Source organism: Mastomys coucha, unplaced genomic scaffold, assembly GCF_008632895.1.
Source record: "Mastomys coucha isolate ucsf_1 unplaced genomic scaffold, UCSF_Mcou_1 pScaffold21, whole genome shotgun sequence".
Classification (NCBI taxonomy): domain Eukaryota; kingdom Metazoa; phylum Chordata; class Mammalia; order Rodentia; family Muridae; genus Mastomys; species Mastomys coucha.
The window spans coordinates 48,120,621-48,142,288 of record NW_022196904.1 but is presented as its reverse complement, the minus strand read 5'-3'; the positions used below and the strand labels follow the sequence as shown (position 1 = coordinate 48,142,288).

Below are 21,668 nucleotides of genomic sequence, written 5' to 3'. Positions count from 1 at the left end.
TGGTTTTTCAAGACAGGATTTCTCTGTGTATCCCTGGCTGTCCTGAAGCTCACTTTGTAGACCAGGCTGGCCTCAAACTCAGAAATCTGCCTGCCAAGTGCTGGGTTTAAAGGCAAGTGCCACCACCGCCCAGCTGATTGCTTTCTATTCAATGGAAAAAAACAACCCCAAGTTTCTCACAAAGACCTCAGGAACTTTTATGATGAACCCCAATGTGATGCTCCTCCCTCTCCCATTACCAGGCCAGGTATGCATGCCTCTTACTACTCAGAGCAGCTCCTTTGCCCAGACCAGCTATGTTTTCTGCAGGAACCTTTCTCAGGTGTTCAAATAGCCCATCCACCTCCAGGTCACAAGATTGACTGAAAGCTTCCTGCAGATCCAATCTCCTGAACAACCCCACAATCACCCACAATTCTTGGATTTCAAAACGCTGATTGCTATTTCTGCCTGTTTCACATCCCTCTGGATCATATACTCCAGGTTGGAAAGCATTTTGTCTCTGTTCTCTTCATGTCCCTGTACTTTCAACAGTTCAAGCACAGGATCAGAGCGCAGCTCTATGGTAGAGTGCTTGTTTTACACATGTAAAGCCCTGGGTTTAATCCCAGAAACAGAAAACAAAATCAAAGCTAAACATCAGTGCTGGCATACAGTTGAACCTGCGAAGTATGTGAGGGATAAATTAATGGATCAACAAATTTATACCCAGCTGGAAAACAAAGATACCACTTCCCCACTCCACTCCTAGTGCATAGAAGCCAGCAGAAAGGAATTCCCTACTTGTCCTCAGACACTTTCAGCCTGGATTTTTGCAGGATAAGTCATCCATTACCCAAGAAATCTCTTTTGCCCAACACCTGCTGAAGTCAGGTCACACCACAATAAGGGCAACACTCAGAGGTGTGGGCAGAGGTCTGTGCAGGCATTTGGAGCTGAAGCTTGCATTCACTTCCTAAAATGCCTGTAGTCTCAGCACAGCCACAGCCTCTAGCCAAACAGAAGACCTTTGACTTCCTAGGATAACCCTAGGAACTGTAGGGATCACCATTTTACTCTGAGCCTTCGAAGCTCCATGGCCAGGATCCTCAAAAGCTCCAATTTTGTATCATTGCATGTGACTCTCCATTCCTGATCTCTGAATTCATAGATATCAGGAAGCACAGACATTGATCAGTATAGCATAGAAGGGCACAGTATGGCCAACTGTGGCCCCCACTCTGTACTCCCTCGTGGTGCTTAAGCTCCATACACCCTCAACCACAAATACTTCTGGTGTCACCACCAAAGCAAAGTCGCTTAACCACCCAAATCTCAGTAGAACACCAGATGAGATAAATAATAAAGCAGGCTGTGATAGACTGTACAAACACTTGTTGAGACTAGTAATAAGGCAGTGTGTGACAGGTCAGGATCAATAGGCGGCACTGTTCAGGTAGGAGAAGGCATATCTTGTTAGATGTTAGCAATACAACTTCAATTCAACCGTAGAGGTAGGTATACAGCTCTGAATTATCAATAAGGCATCTGAACACTCCTTAAATCGAAGAAAATTCCCAAGATGCAGAAATGGCCAGCTTGTAAGGCTATGATTCGCATGGGAAATGAGTTTCACTCCAACTGCCCAGGGTCTCAGCAGTCCAGCCACTCAAGCATGATGAAGGAGATTGTAAGAAAATTGCATCTCAGTGTATGTTCTGTTCTTGCTGAATGGCTTGAGATAGGGGACATTTGTTTTCTCCTATTTCAGCACAGAAAACAGACTGTCTAATCAGATTAGAATAAAGTACTGTTTTGTACTGACTTAGACACACACACACACACACAAACACACACACACACACTCCTGTCTTTCAATCTTTTTGCTTCTCTCTTGCTTTCCCTTCCTCTTTTTCTATCTCTGTCTTCCTCTGTGTTCACAGTAAAATTGGTCTTCTAACCTTTGCTTTGTTTTGTGTATTGGGAACGATACCCAGGATCTGTTTGTAGAACACAAGCATTCTAGCATTGTGGTGTCTCCCAGCGTAATTTTAAGACAGCTACAAGTATTACAAAAATATTTTAAGTGTTTTGGTATACATGCTAACTTACAATGACAACAACTACAAAAAACTTAAAATTCAAAGGACAAGAAGAGGAAGGCAGACTCGAATACACACAGCTTTCAATCTCCAAGGTGCAGTTTTGTTCATCCAGTGGGTATCTTCTGAGGTCCATCATGCATGCTGCTGTCGTGGTGATCCTGAAATACATAGCAGGGGTAGCATTAGAGGTGTGCTAAGGAATGGAGGAGGAAAACTGCTTCTAAACAGACATAAGTCACATACACATTAGCCCTCCTTCCCAAAGTCCAGCTGACCAAAGCCTCCCTCAAGGTATACCGAGAATTTTGAATGAGTAAGAAATTCCTTGAATGCATGATTTGAATATAATAAATATCAGTTTTATCAAGAAAACTAAATCATGCTTAATTTTACTTCCTTTACCTGTTCTAAATTGATAAGTAAAATGTATGCATGTTAATGGTGTGTGGAGTAAGATTTAGAAGTGTTCATACATTATAGAATGAAAGAAAGGAGTATACTCCATCTATAATCCAAAACTAAATACATTTTTCTACATCGTGCAATTATTTAGCCTAATGTTCCATCCTGTTCATTAGAACTGAGTCTATAATTGGGATTATTACTTTCTACTACCTGTTTTCTAATTCATCTCTCCCAAACAACATGAAATCATATGCCCATGTATGCACATATACATTGGTAAGGGCATTGTGTTAAGCAGCTTCCCACTCACTGTCATACTAATATAGAGTTGGAATAACAATTGTGGAAACTGGATGGGGAAGTCTCAATAAGTCCAGGAGTAGGTACTTCCTGCCAACAACTGTTTCTGACATGTAGTACTTATACGGACTTTCCCATTTTGCTGTAATAATGATAATTTTTATATAATTAACTTGACAAATAATGTAAAATATTGTCAGGAACCATCAGGGAAAAGCTAAATATTAGCATGTGATCTTCCTGAGACAGATATGCATTGGATTAAAATCTAAGACAAATTTCCTACAACAGGAAAGGCCCATAGTCTCCTGCTATAAATATGCTTTTTTATTATTATTAAATATATATAACAATCACTAGGTATTAGGCCACACTTTTGAGCAGATCTCTGCAGAACAACGAAGATGCAATGTCTTGTAGTGATGCTATATAGAAAAGTTAATGATTCCTTAATTCTTACTGATTATCCAATTAGAATAATTTTTGGTAGTCAAAACTGCATTGAGAATGCTGCCAGTCATCCAGTGCCATGAGTTAATTGCTTCTAAGAGAGCAAGCTGGCATCTACTACTCAGAGCACATTCTAAGAGGTTGTAAAAAAAAAAACCCACTAACCAAGCTCATAAAAAGGGAACCAAGGAGTTACTATAGGTGCAAGGACAGAAGATAAAATATTGAAGCTGGGTGGTGGTGGTGCACGCCTTTAATCCCAGCACTTGGGAGGCAGAGGCAGGAGGATTTCTGAGTTCGAGGCCAGCCTGGTCTACAGAGTGAGTTCCAGGACAGCCAGGGCTATACAGAGAAACCCTGTCTCGAAAAACCAATAAATAAATAAATAAATAAATAAATAAATAAATAAATAAATAAATAAATAAATAAAATATTGACTGGGTTTATCTATACAAACTCCACTAATACATTAGCCATGAAAGTTATGGTACTTAACGCTCTATAATCCTGTAGAGCTGACAACAGATGATGAATCTTGTGCCTGATAATTACGCATAATGGATAATTACTCCTATGTTGTTAACTTCTTGTTCAGCTTATGATTTGAATTTATGTGTAAACTTAAGGTGAACTTTTTACCATGTAATCATGTATTCTAAAAGACGTGTAAGGGCTGAGGACAAAGAGAGGAGACAGAATTGAGGAGAACTTTTTAGACAGAACTGAACACAAAAAGAACTTAGAAGGCATTAGAAGTAAGAGCATTGTTACACTGGAGCAGGAGGAGAGAACAAGATTAGAAGGAGAATGCAGAGTGGAATAATTTAGAAACTACCAGGCAACTTAAAAAATTAAGAGAGCAATGCAGTAGGAAAGAGAAAAAGAAGAAGAAGCTGTTGAGAGAGCAGAAGGAGCAGATGAGCTTCTCCTAACCATGGGGTAGAACCTTTCTTAATAGCAAGGCAGGCTTAGTCATCCTAGAGAGAACAAAGCTTTCTTCGAATAGACTTGGTTTTAATTCATTTAGCAATAATAGAGTAGAAGCTTTTTCTTTCTCTATGAAATAAAGATTGGAGCTTATTTTTGATCCAGAATGAGGGAGTTTTTCCTGCACTGGTGCTTGGTCTTTTGCTCCATGTACATATGTAAGTGTGGATGTGGATGTGTCTAAGTGTGTAATTATGATAGTATAAAATCTGGGACCAACTCATTTGTGTGGAGTTTTAAGAATATATATGCATGAATCTGTATATGAATTTATGTGAGTTTAGTCCATATTTGCTTGAGTAAAATCTGTGAGCGTGACTCTCTTCTCCTGGTTCAATGAAAGTTTATTACTCCAAACTTCCCCCTAGCATGACAAGTGAGAGGCATCTGGGCAAGAGGCTCTAGCAATTAATCCATTACTTAATCCCCTGCTGTTTTAAGATGAGGTGTTAATGCCAGCGACTGCAGCTTCTGGTCTGAGAGGAACTCAGACAGGCAGGTCAACTACTGCAGCAAGGTGAATTAGACTTAAGATAGATAAACATTCATTATTATACAGCAGTCTTAAATATCCTGCCCCCACCTAATGCTCATGCCCACTGGCTTGCCTTCAAGAGAGAACCAGAAAGAAAGAAAAACAGCCAGGGTATGGCCCCCAGCAAAATATGTGTTCACTACTTTTCATTCTTTAGGAGAAACACTTAGAAAACCCATGACTGTAGAGGAAGCCTGAATGCTATAATAGGAAAAAATACAAGTAAGGGGTCTATGAAAGATCAGGACCTGTTGGGCTGTGGGAGAAAGAACAATTGGGGTAAAGGAAGGTGTGGGAGCAAGAAGAGGGAGGGCAAGGCTGTACAGGACAGCAGAGACTCTCTCTTAATTCAGGCTAGGTAAGTAACTTGATGGACTGAGGGAAACTTGCACTACTGAGCTCTAGCAGAAATGAGGACAGTTTCAGACTCCAGAGTTGAGAGCTCAAGCCCATTGAATGGATTTGGTTGAAAATCCAAATTAGAATTAAGAATTAAGAATTAAGAAATCATTTACTTTTCTATATATTTGATAAGCCCCAGTGGCTCATGGGCTCTATATTTGCAATCCCCAATTCTCCCATATATGTCTTGATGTGTAGCTTCCTGTCTCTCTCCTCTCTTCTCCCTCTTCTTCTCCCTTCTCCTCCTCCCTCCCACCTTCCATCTCTCCCTTAATTGATCTCTCCTTTTCTTTTCTCTTCCTTCTTTTCTTGTTTATTTCTTTTTGTTCTGAGATGAGAAGGACCACCATTATATTCCACTTCTATGGACTGCTAAAGACTGAGAAGTACACTCCTATTTCTGAGGAGTGATGGCACCAACTGACTGAAATTGATCATTACTGGGTGAGTGTGGTGGTTGGTGTTAGCTATCCAACTTTTCAAAACTAACTTCATAAAAGTTAGAATCAACCAAGAGAAAGGTCTCTAATCATTTCTGTGAGTGATTTTCTTACTTGAGGTATTTAAGTTCTGCAGACCCACTCTGAAAGAAGGCTCAACTATTTTGTAGGCTGGGCCCTGACCTGAAAGAAGAGAGAAACAAGCACTAGCATGCACAGTTTTCAGACTGCAGATGCAGTCTGACTCTGGATTCTGTGGCATCCCTTCCTGATAGACAAGAGCCTGAAACTGTGATCTGAGAAAAACTCCTTATCTTTAAATTGCTTCGGTATGAATATTTTATCACAGCCATAGGAAAAGACTCCAAGACAGTGAAGTTCTTTCCTCAGCAGATAATTTTTTAAGGTTTTCTTCATTTTTTTGCTTTTTGACTGAGATAAAGAATTGGCTGGAATATTTCTGCTTTAATGCATGCTTCTGATAGAAAATCAGAGATATATGTATACATGGTGAGAACAATGAAAGCTGATGTCCTAGACAGTGAGACAGTAAATATACAGCTACCCACAAGGCTGACAGTCTGCTACTTCTGTCCCCTGTCTGTCTGTCTCTCTGTCTGTCTCCACCACCTCTCCCTATCTGTGTATATGCATATAAATAATATGCACATAATGATATTATAGATATATTATGTTAAAATGATATATATTTACAATCTATGTATTCTTTTGTTCCCTTCCCTTGTTTTTCTCTTTCCTTTCTTGATTCACTTTCTTTTCTTCTCTCTTCCTTATTAAAATTCTTTGGTTCATTTTTGTATTCAGACATCAGCTATGCTATGCACCAAAAGACACATTCACCATTTAGCCAACTGCTTACTATTATCATTTTGCCAACTGTTTACTATTATCATTATTCATTATTATTATTCCCATTTGCAGATGAGTAAACAAGGGTTATATAGAACAACTAACTGGCTCAGCAATCCTCATGATCCTAGGAGGCAGAAATATCATGGAACCAGGCAGTGCATCTTGGACAACCTAGTTAGTTTTTCATGCCTCTTTCTTTGTATTACTAGTGAAGAAGACAATGGTGAGTATTAATTTTAATGTTCCTAGTTGACTACGTTCTGGCACTATCCTTGTCAGCTTTCTCAAATAAAGTCAAAGTTAATGAACTCTGCTCCTCTTGTCTCTCCTCAACTTGCCTTACATCAATGCATTCATTGCATAAAAACACCATTTACAAAAGGGACATATCCATTGACTATTGACTGGTTGGCTCTTTGTCTACTTTGGTTTGAGTCTATGAAGTCAGGGCTAAGCCTACCCAGCCTACACCATAATCTGTTAGTTCCACAACGATACTTCCCACAGTAAGTGAGCCACATAAACTCACAGAATAAATGACTTAGTTAAAGGGGCAAAACTAGGTTGGAATTGTCAAATGGCCCTTTTTGGCTTCAAGGTAGCAGATATGAGATAGCAAGAGATAACTGCCTACAGTCAAGCACTCTCAGGAAGAACCCTGGACTCTCTTAGTAGCCAGAGTTTCATTGTTCAAGAGGCTCAGAGGAGCCCCTTGCCCAAGATCAAGTCTTGTTGTGAATCTTTTTGCTGCATAATAGAAAGTTGCAGAATGCAGTCCAACATTGGTGTGAGAGCATTATCTCAATGAAGATTACAGTGAAACATACCTTTGGTTCCAATTCCAACCTTGTCACACTGACAGGACAAGGTCTGGACTAACATAAATGTTCCAGAAATGAATGAAGCAGCATCACACAGCAGCTACTGTTTTCCAGCTAACCACTCCTTCAATCCCTTTTTCTGCCTATGCCAACTCTCATGATCTGCATTTCAGACTGTCTGGAAGCCAGGTGGTTTTGGATACAAAGGCAACCATCATTTTTCAAGGTCTAGGAACTCAGGTTCTTAGATTGAACACCTAAGCCAAATATTTCAGAGAACATATTCTTCTTCAATAAGTACTTACAAGAGAGCTAGAGAGGTCACAGGACATGGGTCAGTAATTTATTTATCCAAATTTTTGTTGTGTTTTATAGAGTGTATATGAAAATTCATTTAGAAATGTCCAAAGCCTTTTGCTATAGAGACACCTTGAGGTTGTTACTTCAAAAATCATCAGAGCAAGCTGAATGTCTTATAGTCTTTCCCTCACCTTTCGTAGAAGAGTTGCACTACGGAGGCATTTGTGTCTCTCTTAACAATGAATCAACCCTGTAACCCGCTTTGTCTAATGGGTAGTAGCTGGGGCAGCTTGGTAATTACAGGAGGAACAGGCCTCTTACAGTTTTTCCTCTACCATGTGCTGGTCCAGGAGAATGGACACAGAAACAAGATTGAGGTGCTGGTAGCATTTCTCAAAGACTATCTTGGAGGGCTAGATGATGACCACTCACACTAAGTCTATGGGTTAGCTATGCAAGGCCTGTAGACATATTTGTCCATCCCTTAGACAAATGAGCAATGCACATATATTATGTGCACTAGGGATTTCCAGTTGCTTGTTATACCGCAGAAATGTAGCAATTGGTAACTGCTCTTTAGTGGAGTATTTTCCTACAACAGAGGTATCTGATTCTACACAGAAGCATCAAAAATCGTGCCTTTATGCGCTGCATAATTCTTAGCAGGTGAGACAGGCTAAGTTTTCTCCTATCCATTTGTAAAGCATCTGAGAAGAGAGCTCCACACAGGATCAAACCACCATTTTGCTGAAAAACAAATTAGAGAGCATAGTGTCCTAAACTCCCTGCCAAGAAAGTAGGTACCCAGGACCCAAGACCAAGAAATTCATAAGAAAAACACCCTAAGCTCAGTTCTCTGGTGAAAACAGGAAAATCATGAGAAAAAAAGTCCAAAAAGTACTTTGAGTCCTGCCTACTATCTTGATCTGATTAGAATGGTTGTGGGGTGAGTGTCTCTAAAAGCATACTAACCCCACCACGTTGCTTTAAGTATGCATTTAGGGGCTGCTTTTCTGTGCTTATTGTGTTCTTGGATGAACAGAAGTTCCTTGAACATTGCAGTTAGCCAGTTTCTGTCCTGTCTTGTTTTTGTTGTTGTTGTTGTTGTTGTTGTTGTTGCTGTTCTTGTTGATTTTTTGGTTTTGTTTGTTTACCTCTTGGTTGTGTTTCTGGTGTCATAGTCAAAATTCATTGCCATGTCCAATCTCATGCAGTCATTCCTTTTTTTGTTCTAAGAGTTGTGTAATTTTAACTCTTAAGATTTGGATCCATTCAGTTGTCTTTTGTAGTTTTAGAATCACTCCTTCACATATGACTTCCAGTATTTCCTAGCATTATTTGTTAAGAAGACTCATGACTATCTCATGAATTCATAGAGTTGGAGAGATGGTTCAGCAGTTAAGAACACTTGTGCCTTGCAGTAGACCTAGTGTTCAATTCCCAGTACCCACACTGTGGCTCACAACTGTCTATACCTCCAATTCCAGGAACAGGGGACATAGACACTGTATGATAAGCACTGTCTGTACAAACATGCAGGAAAAATACCCAAACATAACATAATAAAAAAAGAATTTAAAATCAGTTTAACTATGTCAAGATTTATTCCTGGGTTATCCATTCTATTTTACTGTACAGTATGTCTGCCCTTATGAGAAGTAGTTTGTTTTGACTAACATAATTCTGTAGAAAATTTTAAAACTAAAAAATGTGAGGCCTACATCTTTCTTCTTTTTAAAGGTTATTAGAGACATTTGGAATCATTTGGGTTTCATGGGGAGTTAGAATAGGAGTTTCCAATCCTACAAATACTATTGTATTCTGATAGGGCTAAGCTGAATGTGGAAATGTCTGGGGACTATCCTCTAATGTACATATTTCTATCCAAAACACAAGGTAGCTATTTTGGTTAAATCTTATTCAAATTCTTTTAACAACATTTCATAGTTTTTAGTGTCTAAAATAGTCTTCAACTCTATAACTAAAATGATCCCTAACACTCTATAGTATGACATGTCTATAGCCCCACCAATCAGGAAGCAGGCCCAGGAAGATTGAAAGTTTTAAGTCACTCTAGGCCAACTTGAGGGAAGATGTTGTTAAAAAGCAAACATGAGTTATAGTGAGTGATAGCAGTAGGATATGAAGAAGATAGAAGAATCACACAATTCAGAATAGCCTGGGATATTACCTTTGAGGCCTGAGAGATGGTTCACCCATTAAGAGTACATACTGCTCTTATAGAGCCCACATAGGGCAGCCCATAATCACTTATAACTCCAGCTCCAGGGGATTCAATCCTTCTGGCCTTTGCAGGTATCTGAATTCATATGCAAGTACCCCTACAACCACCCCCACATTTATACTTTGTTAAACATATTTTTCTAAACCTCATTTAGAAAGCTAAATTTTTATCTTGTTAGATGATGATCTGAATGGATCTTCTTTTCTTCCCTGACTTTTAAGACTGTTCATTGTTACACAGAAGTACAAATTCCATTTATTTTGTCCTCCACAATTTTTATGACTTCATTTTTAGCTATAATAGACTGGTGTATTTATACAATCCTTTGGCTTTACACATGATCATGCCATCTGTGAACAAGTAAGTTTATGCCTTTCTTTCCTACTTTAATAGAAGTGACAATTGTGTACCTTATTTTTGATTTTAGGATAAAATTTTTGGTTTTGCACCAATTGATCTTATGCATTTTCATACACAATTAAATCATCTAGTAAACTTTACTCCATGTGTATTGCAAGTTCTTTTCATGAAAATCTGTTAAGTTTTGTCATAACTGGTTTGCTTGAATTGAAGTGATCATGTGTGTTGTTTTTCTTCATTTTATTACTGTGGTACATTACACTGATTTTCATGTGATATTATTTTGTAATATTTTGCCACTTAACTAAGGCTCATGTTGCTAGATTTGGTTGGTTAATATTTTGTTCATTTTTGCATAAGTATTCACAAGAGATGCCATCTGCTGACTTCTTTTCCGATAGCACACTGCTCTGGCTTTGATATAGCTGTACTGCTGGCCTCACAGAACAAGTATAAACTAAGAAAGCACTACTAGTGTTAATTTTATTTTTCAGTGTCTGGTAGAAAAAAATACAGGAGCTATCCAATGTAGAGCTTCCAGTTTGAGAGGTTCATATTGCTTATTTTCTGCATGATTCCACTTTGGTATGTTTTATGTATCTAAAAACTATTTCATTTCATCCAATTTTTATAATTTTATAGCAATAAACTTTATTGTATACCTCTTGGTTGTAAATAATTGTTAAGGAAGTCCCATGTTTTTTTTTAAAAAATATGATTTTAGTTATTTGAGTCTTTTGTCTTTTTCCTTGTCAATCTAGATAAATACATGCCAATGAGTTGGTCCCTACAATATACATAATTTTGGTTCCATTCCATTTTAAAAAATGAGGTTGATGGTTTTATTTTTCTTGCAAAACATTGAAAATGCACATTCACCATTCATGAAAATAGGTGCTTTTATTAACTGACAGTTTTTACCCATGAGCATTTAAGATTACACTTGGCTTCAGGGTCTGACTTGTTGCAAGTGTGCCATCTTTTTGAAAAGCTCACAACAGGAAGGCCTGCAATGAGAGCACAGGGTCTTTCACTCCCCTACCTTCTTCCCTAACACAAAATTTTACTTAAATCTCAAATCTCTTGGCTCACAGAAAAAAGAGAACATCTCCAGCAGTCCAGTACATGACAAAGAAACCACAAAACAAATGTAAGTCTGGGGACCTGAGGAGTGCCCTGCTCCCAACCCCAGGAAAGGCTTCGGCCATTTCTTTGTACTATCACTGCACTTCTGCTCTACTCTGCTTCAGTCTATCATCATTGCACTGTAGCTTTAGGTCTTGGCCACCACCTGCCTCTCTTTCAGTTCCTTAAGGTCACTGAGAAGATTCATATGAGAATCTCATTCATAAGGTCATATGAGAAGAGTCACCTTTTCAGTGCATGTTCTAAAGAGATAAATTACTCTCAGCACAGAGATTGATATGATTGATATCTCTCTTTTTCACTTTGTGGTATTTGGCTTAGTATGTTCATAGTTGTTATGTCTTCTTAGTGGCCCTTTAATAAAAATCTAGTGTTGTATCCTTTGCTACAGTTCTTCACTTAGAGCTGGCTTTCTCGAAGATCAACACCGTTACCTCACATCTTTGGCTCTCATCCATATGGAATGCACGCTTTCACCCTTTCACTCTGAGCTTACTTAGCTCCTGACTCAGCTCTGCATTTGGACGTCTGTGTAAGCCTGTGCTTCTGAATTACTTTTTTGTAGATAGTGTATAATTACATCCTGATTTATTTCTAGACACTCTGATATGTCAGTCTAGCTTTTGATTGGTCAATCCGTTTACATTTTAAGGTAATTGTTAATAGAAAGGATGGGCTTCCACAGCAATGCCATTTGCTTTCTTGGTATCTGGGAGCTTTTTCTTCCCTCATTTTAAAAATCTGTTTTATTCATTGTTTAGTGGATTTTTAGTGTGATTTAATATCCTTCTCATTTTGTTTGCAGCTATTTCACAGACATATTCTTTTTTTGGTTATCATGCATATAAAATTTACTATCTTGAATTTATAACAATATACTTTGTCCTAATATCTTCAATTAGCTCTGCACCCTATACTACTGGTATTATGAAAGGTTATCTCGGAGCACTGTATGCCTAAAGCACCAACTTATAACTACTTGTATGCATATTTCTTTTGGGGGAGGAACAGTGAGATAAGGCATTGCTATGTAGCCAAAGCTAGCCTAGACCTTGTTAGTCCAGGCTTGCAATTCTTCTACCTCAGCTCAGAAAATGCCAGTGAATTTGTCACTTAGGTCAGGTAGTGAATAAAAATTTGAAAGTGGGATTACAAGTAGTTTACTAATACTTGTTCTTATTCACCATCACTGGGTATCATCCCAGCTTCACGTGCTTTGTGTCAATGTTCAGTAGGTTTTTCTTTAAACTTGAATGCTTCCATTGAAGTGGGCCTTTTCAAACAGAAACAAACTCTCTGAGGGTTTACTTATCTTGGAGAATTTTCATTCCTTCTAATTAGAAAGAACTTTTTCTACATACAGCATTGTATTTTGGCAGTTTATTTTTTTCTTTTTTTTGCTAGCATACATATTATCTAATTGGCTTTGGCATCCAATGTTTCTGGGGACAAATGGTCATGTAATATATTCAAGAATCCCATATCTGGAATGCATCCATTCCTCCTGATACTGTCAAGATTGTCTCTGAATTTAGTGTCTGAAATTTTGGTAATAGTATATCTCAACATAGATCTCTCTGGTTTTAGCCACACTAGACTTCTCTGGGAATCTAGGATTTGTACATTCATACCATCTATTAAATTGGGGATGCTTTCAGTCATTCTTTCTTCAAATATTCTCTCTCCTTACCCCACTCTGTCCCTCTTGTCCTCCCCTCTTTAGCCTCCCTTTCTCTCTCAGAAGTTTTCTCAGAAGTTTATTGGGCTCTGTTAATTTATCTCCTTCCTTCTTATTTCCTGCTCCTTAGATTCAACTACTTTAATTGTCATATTTTTAAACCTATGAACTCTTCCTTCTGAATGTACTAATCTACAGTTCAACCCTGTTAGTGAATTAATCATTTTAATTATTATAGTGATGGGGTTCAGCATTTATATTAGGTCTCTGTGTCATTTCTATTTCTTGCTTGGTTTTGTGCACTTAATTCACACACAGTCATTTATTTCCTCAGTTGTTTCTTCATCTTTTCTCTTACCCTTTACATGGGATATGAAGATGAATGGTGTAACATTTTACCTAGCAGATTGTATGTCTAAGTAGCTGTGAAGTAATTTTCTTCCTTTGAGGTAAACATAATTTCTCCTTCTTTGTTGGCCTCATCCTGGAACTTAGGAATCTGATTATAAAATTGAAATGAATGAAGATCAGATCCCTGTTTGTTTCTTCTTCTCTCATTCTTTACTGACCAGCTGTTCACTAGAGAACACTGCATCTATATAGATATGCTTGCTTTGTGCTAAGACATGAGTCCTAAACAAAAACTTAGGATTAATTGGGATTCTTAGGACCATGTACCTTTCCTAGAAATTATTATGGTTTTCAAATTTTCTTGTATATATAAATAATTTTTATAATTTGCTCATCTTCCTACCTTTCACTTTGTGCTTTTTGTGGTTTATTTTTATATCCTTTGTTAGGGCATCTATGTGCCACTGTCAGTTTGTAACCATTATAAGCTGAGGCATTTTCTTTCTATGTCTACATTCTGAATTATAAAGAATAAAACATTCATTGCTTTAGTCATCTTGGTATTCTACATACATTTTAGAATACAACTTGATAATATAAAGCATAGGTGTTATCTCCTCTTTCTCTTGTTATTGGAGAACTAGGAGATGGAATATGATGTTGAATACAGTTTCTCTTGATTATGTATTTGGAAAGTTGCCAGGTACCCTGAGCTGCTTTTATTGGTGACTGTACAAAATTGTGTCAGAAAGGTTCTATCAGTTTCCACGTTTCTTTGGGGAACAATATCTTGGAGGCTTTTTGTCTCCATCCCTCCACTTTCAATCCATAGCAGAAAAATCTGTACAGAGATAGAAGGATTTTCATGAAAATAGACTCGCAGTTATTAAAGCTTAGACAGTAAGTAAAAGTAAAAAGAAGAAAACAAAACAGACGAGCAACTCCCCCCACCCAAAGAATTTTACCATGTAGCATAGGCTAGCCTTTAAGTTATGGAAACAACATTGCAATTGTCTTCTTGAGTCTTAGAATTATAGGAGTGGAATTATAAGCTTGGCTGGAAATAGCTTTGACACCACAACACAAAATAACAAAGAATATAATAGAGCAATATGGTGGTAGTAAGTAATAATTATTAATTAGAAAATATAAACTTAGATGTCCAGAAAAACATGAATTGTTATGACATACAAAAAAACCTTTAGAGACTATAAACCTAATAGGGGAATTCAAAGTAGTATGTTTTTTTGTTTGCTTGTTTTTTTTTAAGGATGTTCTGTGCAGTATTACAGCAGACATTTGAAAAAGCAGTTAAACAGGAAAAAAGTCCCACCTACAATATGCCAAATATTAGTAGTGTGGCTGTTCCTAAAGAAATAGACTCCATCATTTTAACATGTTGGAACAGAATTCTTGAGGAACAGATTTTCACAAGGAAATCTGACAAATATTTAAGGAAGAAATTGAACCTAGTTTTACAAACCACCCAAAAAAACAAAAAGCAAAAAAATCTCAAATTTTCAAGTTATACTAGAGTTATAGTAATAAAAAAGCATGGTACTGGCCTACAGTAGACTACAGTAGATCAGCAAAAGAAAACTGATAAGCTGTATAAGCTGACATTCCTAAAGCTACATGACAAAGAGACTAAAAATACACAGGGAAGGAAAAACTAAACCAGCCAACCAACCAAACAAACAAACAACACCATCATCTTAAAAAAAAAAAAATGGCACTGATCAAACTGAACAGCTAGAAGTTGAAAAATAAAACTGGATACTTCTTTATCTCTCACCCTTCATAAAACTCAAATCCAATTGGGTTAAAGTTCTCAAAGGAAGATCAGATAATGTAAATCTGATGGAGGACAAAGTAGAAAATTCAATTGAACTGCTTGGCACAGGAAAGAACTTTCCGAACAGGACACTAATGGTGCAGACATCAAGAACTACATTCCTTCTTAAAAGGGGGAACCAAATACCCACGGAAGGAGTTGCAGAGATTAACTATGGAGCAGGGACTGAAGGAACGGCAAGTCAACCTAAATATAGCTATCTCCTGAGAGGCTCTGAAAGTACTTGACTAATACAGATGTAGAGGCTCACAGACATTTATTGGTCTGAGTACAGGGTCCCCAGTGAAGTAGTTAGAGAAAGGACCAATGGAGCTGAGGGGTTTGCAGCCCCTGAGGACGAACAACAATATGAACTAACTAGTACCCTCAGAGCTCCCAGGGTCTCAACCACCAACCAAGGACTGCACATGGAGGGGTCTGATTCTTCTGGCAGCATGTGTGTAGTAGAGGATTGCAATTTGATCATCAATAGGAGGAGAGGACCTCGGCCCTGTGAAAGTTCTGTGCCCCAGTGTAGGGGAATGCCAGGGCCAATAAGTAGGAGAGGGTGGGGTGGCAGGCATGGGAAGGGGGGAGGCAACAGGGGTTTGTTTTTGTTTGTTTCTTTGTTTTTTGGAGGGGAAACTGGGAATGGAGAAATTTACATGTAAATAAAGAAAATATCTAATAAAAAAAATATTAACCATCAAAAAAAAAAAAAAGAAAGAAAGAAAATGGGACTTCATCAAAGTAAAAAGTTTCTGTGCAGCAAAAGATGCCATCCTTAAAGGAAATCGGCACCATTCAGACTAGAGAAAAAGCTTTACCAGCTATATATCCCACAGACAGTATCTAGAATACATAAAGAATTCAAAACTCAAATCATCAAGAAAACAAACAGCTCAACAAATAATGGGCGTGGAACTAAATACAGAGTTCTCAAAAGATGAAATAAAAGTGGTTGAAAATTTGAAAACAATGTCTGACATCTTTATTCATCAGGGATATCAAATTGAAACTGCTTTGAGACTTCACTATACCCCAGTTATAATGTCTAAGCTCAAAACTACAAATGACAACAAATGTTGTTATGTGGGGAAAGGGCAATACTTACTCACTGATAGTGAGAGTGCAGCTTGGTACAGCTACCTAGAAATGCAATATTCTTCAAAAAGCTATAAAAAAGATCTACCACATGGTCCAGTTAGACCACTCTTCAACATATAAAAAAAAACACTATATCTGACTACAGAGATAAATACTCATCCATGTTTACTCTTGCTCTCACAATAGTGGAATTGAAAACAACTCTAAAGTCTATCACCAGAGGAATGAATATCAGGTTGCTAATAAAAACAAAGTCATGAAATTCTCTGGTTCATGGATAGAACTGGAAACAATCAGTCTGCACAAGGTAAGTTAGGGTCAGATAGTATAACATTCCATGTTTTCTCTTTTCTGTGTATATCAGTTGTGAGTCGTCAGGTATGTGTATTTCTTTTGGAATACCCATAACTTCTTGGAAACTGGTAAGAAGTCATAGGGGGAGCTTTCAAAAGAGACAGAACATAGTGATGTAATGAAGTAAAGGCATGATGCAACAGGAAGGCCTACACTGGGATTGGGATGGGAATCATGGAGGACAGAATATGGAGAGGGATCAATAACACTAAAGACCTTTTGAACACATATAAAAACATACTTTCTAATGCGCGTACACACACACACATATACACACATACACACACACAGAGTCAAAGAGTTAAACCGATGTTACACTATATCAAGGCAACAATGTACATACCAGAAACCACAGGCTAACAAAGATCACAGTGTCAGTAAAGGACTACCTCTTTTAAAGGTGGTTGGTGATCCTATAGACGCCAACATTACCAGCCACTGCCAATGCTATTCATTTTCCTTTACAACTTGCTCTTGTTGATGAAGACAGCATATACTTGAGATGTAGAACATAGAGAGTTGAATCTTGTACTCACCTGGAAGCTTCATCCCAATTGGCTAACTTTCACAGTGCTAAAAGGTATATTAGGTATATTACCAGAAGCTGAAGAGACTTGATGTGTGAGGGTGGGGTGATAAAGGGGGATGAGGGGCTCCACACTCTCAGAAGAGAAGTGGAGGGAGATAGGCAGAAGGAGCTATGTGTGGCAGGGACTGAGAAGAGGGAGGTCAATAATCAGGATGTAAAGTAAGTGGATAAATTAATCAGTGGAAAAAGTAATTATGAATCTTTACCAATTGTAAACATTGCAAGCTACAATAATGACTCCCCGTGACAAAATATACCCCCGGTGCAGTAATAGCAAGAACATGGGATAAGACAACTATATATTCTGATTGGATTTAAGGCTAGTTCCACAAGAAGAAACTCATGACTGGCATCATTATCAGACCAAGACCCTGTGATCAAACAAGACATAGGCCCATTCTACTTAATGGACATAGTATTAGCCTAACTCCTTAATGATGTTTCATTATAACTACAGACTAAAGTACCTCTCACCACTCATTAGAGAAACTTCCTTATGTAGTAGGCAGAGATTAACACAGAGACCCACAACTGATCAAGGTCCAGAAAATGAATGATGGCTGAATTTTTAACCTTGAATAGGACATCCATATCATACCTCTCCTCCATAGGCTCAGGGGTCATTTGGAACAGGAGGTGGAAAGATTGTGAAAGCCAGAGGATGTGGATAGCTGCAAAGAAGCAGTGCTTTCTGTGCATGGTAGGAAACTGCACACTAGACCAAGTCATCAAGAAGAGAGGTGGCAATGAAGTATAACCCCTATCTGAGGGGCTATTGGCAACTGTTAGCTGCTTTGAGAGGGAGAATCAGTTTTCCTTAAGAGCCCTGTGAGGTTGACCATATCCTAGTGGGAGGCCATACAACTACACAACTTAGGCTTGATTGGTTTTTTAAATATAATTAATTTATTTTTATTTTATGTGCATTGGTGTTTCAGCTGCATGCATGTCTGTATGAGGGTGTTGGATCCCATGTAATTGAAATGATTAGCAGATGTGAGTTGCGATGTGGGTGCTCAGAATTGAGCACATGTCTTCTGAAAGAGCAGCCAGAGCTCTTAACCTTTGAGCCATTTCTCCAGCCCAACGTGAGTGATTGTTTTACAAAAAACATAAAGTTGGGTGGGTAAAGAGAAGGGAGATAGATTTAGGAGAAGATTCATGAGTAAGTAAATAGGTTCAAAATACTCTTTATTTTGAGTATGCTCAATACCACTAATTCCCTAATGTATATAAGCCTTAAGAAAATTTCAAAGAATTGTTTAATATTTTCTGGAAATTTCTATACATCATGAGTTTTAAGAGGAGTCAGATTATTGAAACCCGAAAACATAGAGACACTTTTTTAGGGTTGTTTACACTCATATTTAAAGGAGACATTTCTCAAAATAAGACAAACATATTGTCAGCAGACACATAAGTGTGGCTATCATGAAAATCAAGAGAAAGTATTGACTAGGATGTGAAGAAAAGAAACATGTATTCTGGTGGTGGTAATGTAAATTAGCGCAGCCATTGTTGAAAGTAGTATACAGTGTGTTCAAATCACTAAAAAATAAAACAGACATAAGAACTAAGTTAAAATCAGTTTGTTAAAGAGATACCTACACTTGTATGCTGAGTGTAACGCTGTTCTCAATTGTGAAGTTATGGAATCAATTAAACAACCATTCAACACATTAACAGAGAAAAAGGTGCAGTCCAAACAACGTGACATTGTCCAGTTAACAAAATCAACAACAAAAGTTTGTTCCTTTGTGAGAACAGCAATATAGTCAGAAACTATTATGTTATCAAACAAAATAGGCAGAGAAAAACAGGCATGTTGTAGCATTTAAGCCAATTAAACTTAGAAGTAGATAGTAGAATGGGGCTGGAAAGACTGGGAGAAGGAAGAAGACAATAATAAAGAGATGATATAAAACCTCAGAAAGGAAGCTATTACACAGCATAGAGAATAATTGTACGATATATTTTAAAATTGTTAGATATAAATTCCTAAAAGGAAATTTCAAGTTTATTCACCACAAAGGAAATTAAATATTTAAAGAGCAATGTGATACCTGATTTGATTCAATTATTCTACACTGCATGAATAAATCATAACATTTTTATCCCATAAATAAATATAATTATAAATTGTTAATGTATAGTAAAAATAAGCATTTAACAATGAATCAATATAGAAAATTAATATATGACTGTCACAGCAAAGGATCATAGACTGAATTGATATATCTACCTGTAATATTTACCATAAGTCATTATCATTGTTAAATATAAATGCTGTAACTGTTATATGTTTCATTGGCCATATTTCAATATATATAATAATTTCTAGAAATTTCTTAACAGACACTCTCTCTCTTCTCTCTACCTGGGAAGTAGTAGAATACATATGTAATACTGATTACCCAAAATGGAAAGTACCAACCTTTATGTCATAGGAAAATGAGCTAGGGCTGTACACTGTCAATATGGTTGCTGCTCAGGAAATCAAAATCAGTGCAGTGGAGCAAGAAAAGTAAGTGAAAACAAACTTTTAAATGAAGAAAAAAGTACAATAAAAATATAAGTATAAAACTAAAATGTTAGGAAGGATTAACTACATTATTAGAAATAAGAAGAAATTAGCATGATTGGATGTTTTTGGATTATTTAGTTTGAATGAGAAATGCCTTTTATACACTCATCCATGGGATATATGCTTGGTGTCCAGTTTGATGGCATTTTTTAGAGTGGTTATTGAACTTTGGAAAATGTGGCCTTGCTGAAAGAACAATGTCATTGGGGGGCAGGTTTTGAATGTTTGTAGCATGACAGCCAATTGCAGTTTTATCTTTCTCCTTGATATTTATGATTAATGATATAATCTCTCAATTTCTTGCCCCTGGCTGCCTGCCTCTAGACCTCCCCTTATATATGGCTTCTCCTCCTGGAACTATAAACCAAAATAAACTCTTTCTTTCTATATTTCTTTTTTAGTTACAGCATTTTATCACAACAATAAAAGTAACTAATAAGGAAGTTGGTATTAGAGACTTGCTGTTATGAAAAACCTGACCATTTGGATTTGGAAAGGAATATGAAAGACTTTGAAATCTTGATCTAGAAAGAACATTTATGACATGAGCAGAGCCTTTCTGTTTTCTATGCAGCCTATAAGAAAGAAAGCAGTATTGAAAGCAATCTGGAAGGTAGACGCTGCATACTTCAGTACTTGTTACTGAGCTAGATATCAGTCATGGGATATTCTGACAAATTATATGGATGCATTCTGCCCTTGGCCTAATACCTTGCCAAAGGCTACACTAAAACTATTGATACAAAATGTACAATTTACAGAGAAAAAGAACATCAAGGAGCTCAGTGTTACAGCCAAGACACATGCCAAAAGAGAGCCTGTAATATTGAAGAGATAAGGACCATTAAGAAGTAACTACCTAAGCTTCACTAGAACAACGAAAATAGAATCCTTAGGGCAAAATACTACCTATCTAAGCTCCCAACTTGTGAGGGGAAAAGAGCCTGAAGAGTTTCCCAATCCTAGGAAAAACAACAACAACAACAAAAACCAACCAACCAAACAAACAAACAAAAACTTCCATACAAAAGCTACTGCAAATATGGCCCAAAGTGGGAAGGATCCATCCCAAGCTGCCTGACAGACTTGGCAAAGCAAGCCTTGGTTTTTGGTTTTGAAAGCATGAAAATGAAAGAATGAGAGGATCATAGATTTTTTTTTCCTTCAAGCTTCAGAGAGTTGTTGAGGATAGGGATGGTGCACCAGGTAATACTGAAAACAAGGCCATGAAAGGCCACTGCATAAAACTGTACAGTGAAGGATGGGTTGAGTGGAGACCCCAACATATTGGAGGCCCCAATGCATCTAGGAGATTAGATCTTTTATGGAGTAAATAGATGAACTGAACAAATATAAAAAGAAAAAGAAAAAAAAAGGAAAAGCTTCAAATAAAAGGCAAAATCAATTATAAGACAGAATTTAGATCTTTTGGGATCTATTCTATGTTTGATTAATATTGTAGTTAAACATTTAACCATACAACTCATTATATTAATAATTTCAGTGGATTTTAACAGCATGTAGTAACATCACAATTTATTGTCCAAAATATTTCACATTTCCCATCAAAATATGCTAACATACTTTAATGACTATCATTCAAACTCAAGTGTTTTATAGGGCAAGTGACATATTTGTTACTTCTTTATTAACACCTAGCAGAGAGCAAAAACTCAACGTTTAATGTGGCAAAGAAAGATAATTAACAGCAAAATAGAACCAAGAAATTGAAAAGCAGCTGGGCAAAGCAGACAAAGCAGGGGCAGATGAGGGCTTCTAAGTTCAGAAGCCCTAGGTAGCCAAGACCTTCTTGATACTTTGAA

The 21,668-nt window shown here is 37.3% G+C and overlaps 1 protein-coding gene across 3 annotated transcripts in view; it reads right to left on the bottom strand.

Moving 5' to 3' along the window:
• Gabrb3 (gamma-aminobutyric acid type A receptor beta3 subunit) overlaps nt 1-21,668 on the bottom strand; it is a 233,683-nt gene that overhangs the window by 36,433 nt on the left and 175,582 nt on the right. For all 3 annotated transcript variants that reach the window (XM_031386833.1, XM_031386832.1, XM_031386834.1), the window contains one exon: nt 2,160-2,242. In XM_031386833.1, the coding sequence (XP_031242693.1) occupies nt 2,160-2,242 (83 nt within the window). The remainder of the gene's footprint in view (nt 1-2,159; nt 2,243-21,668) is intronic.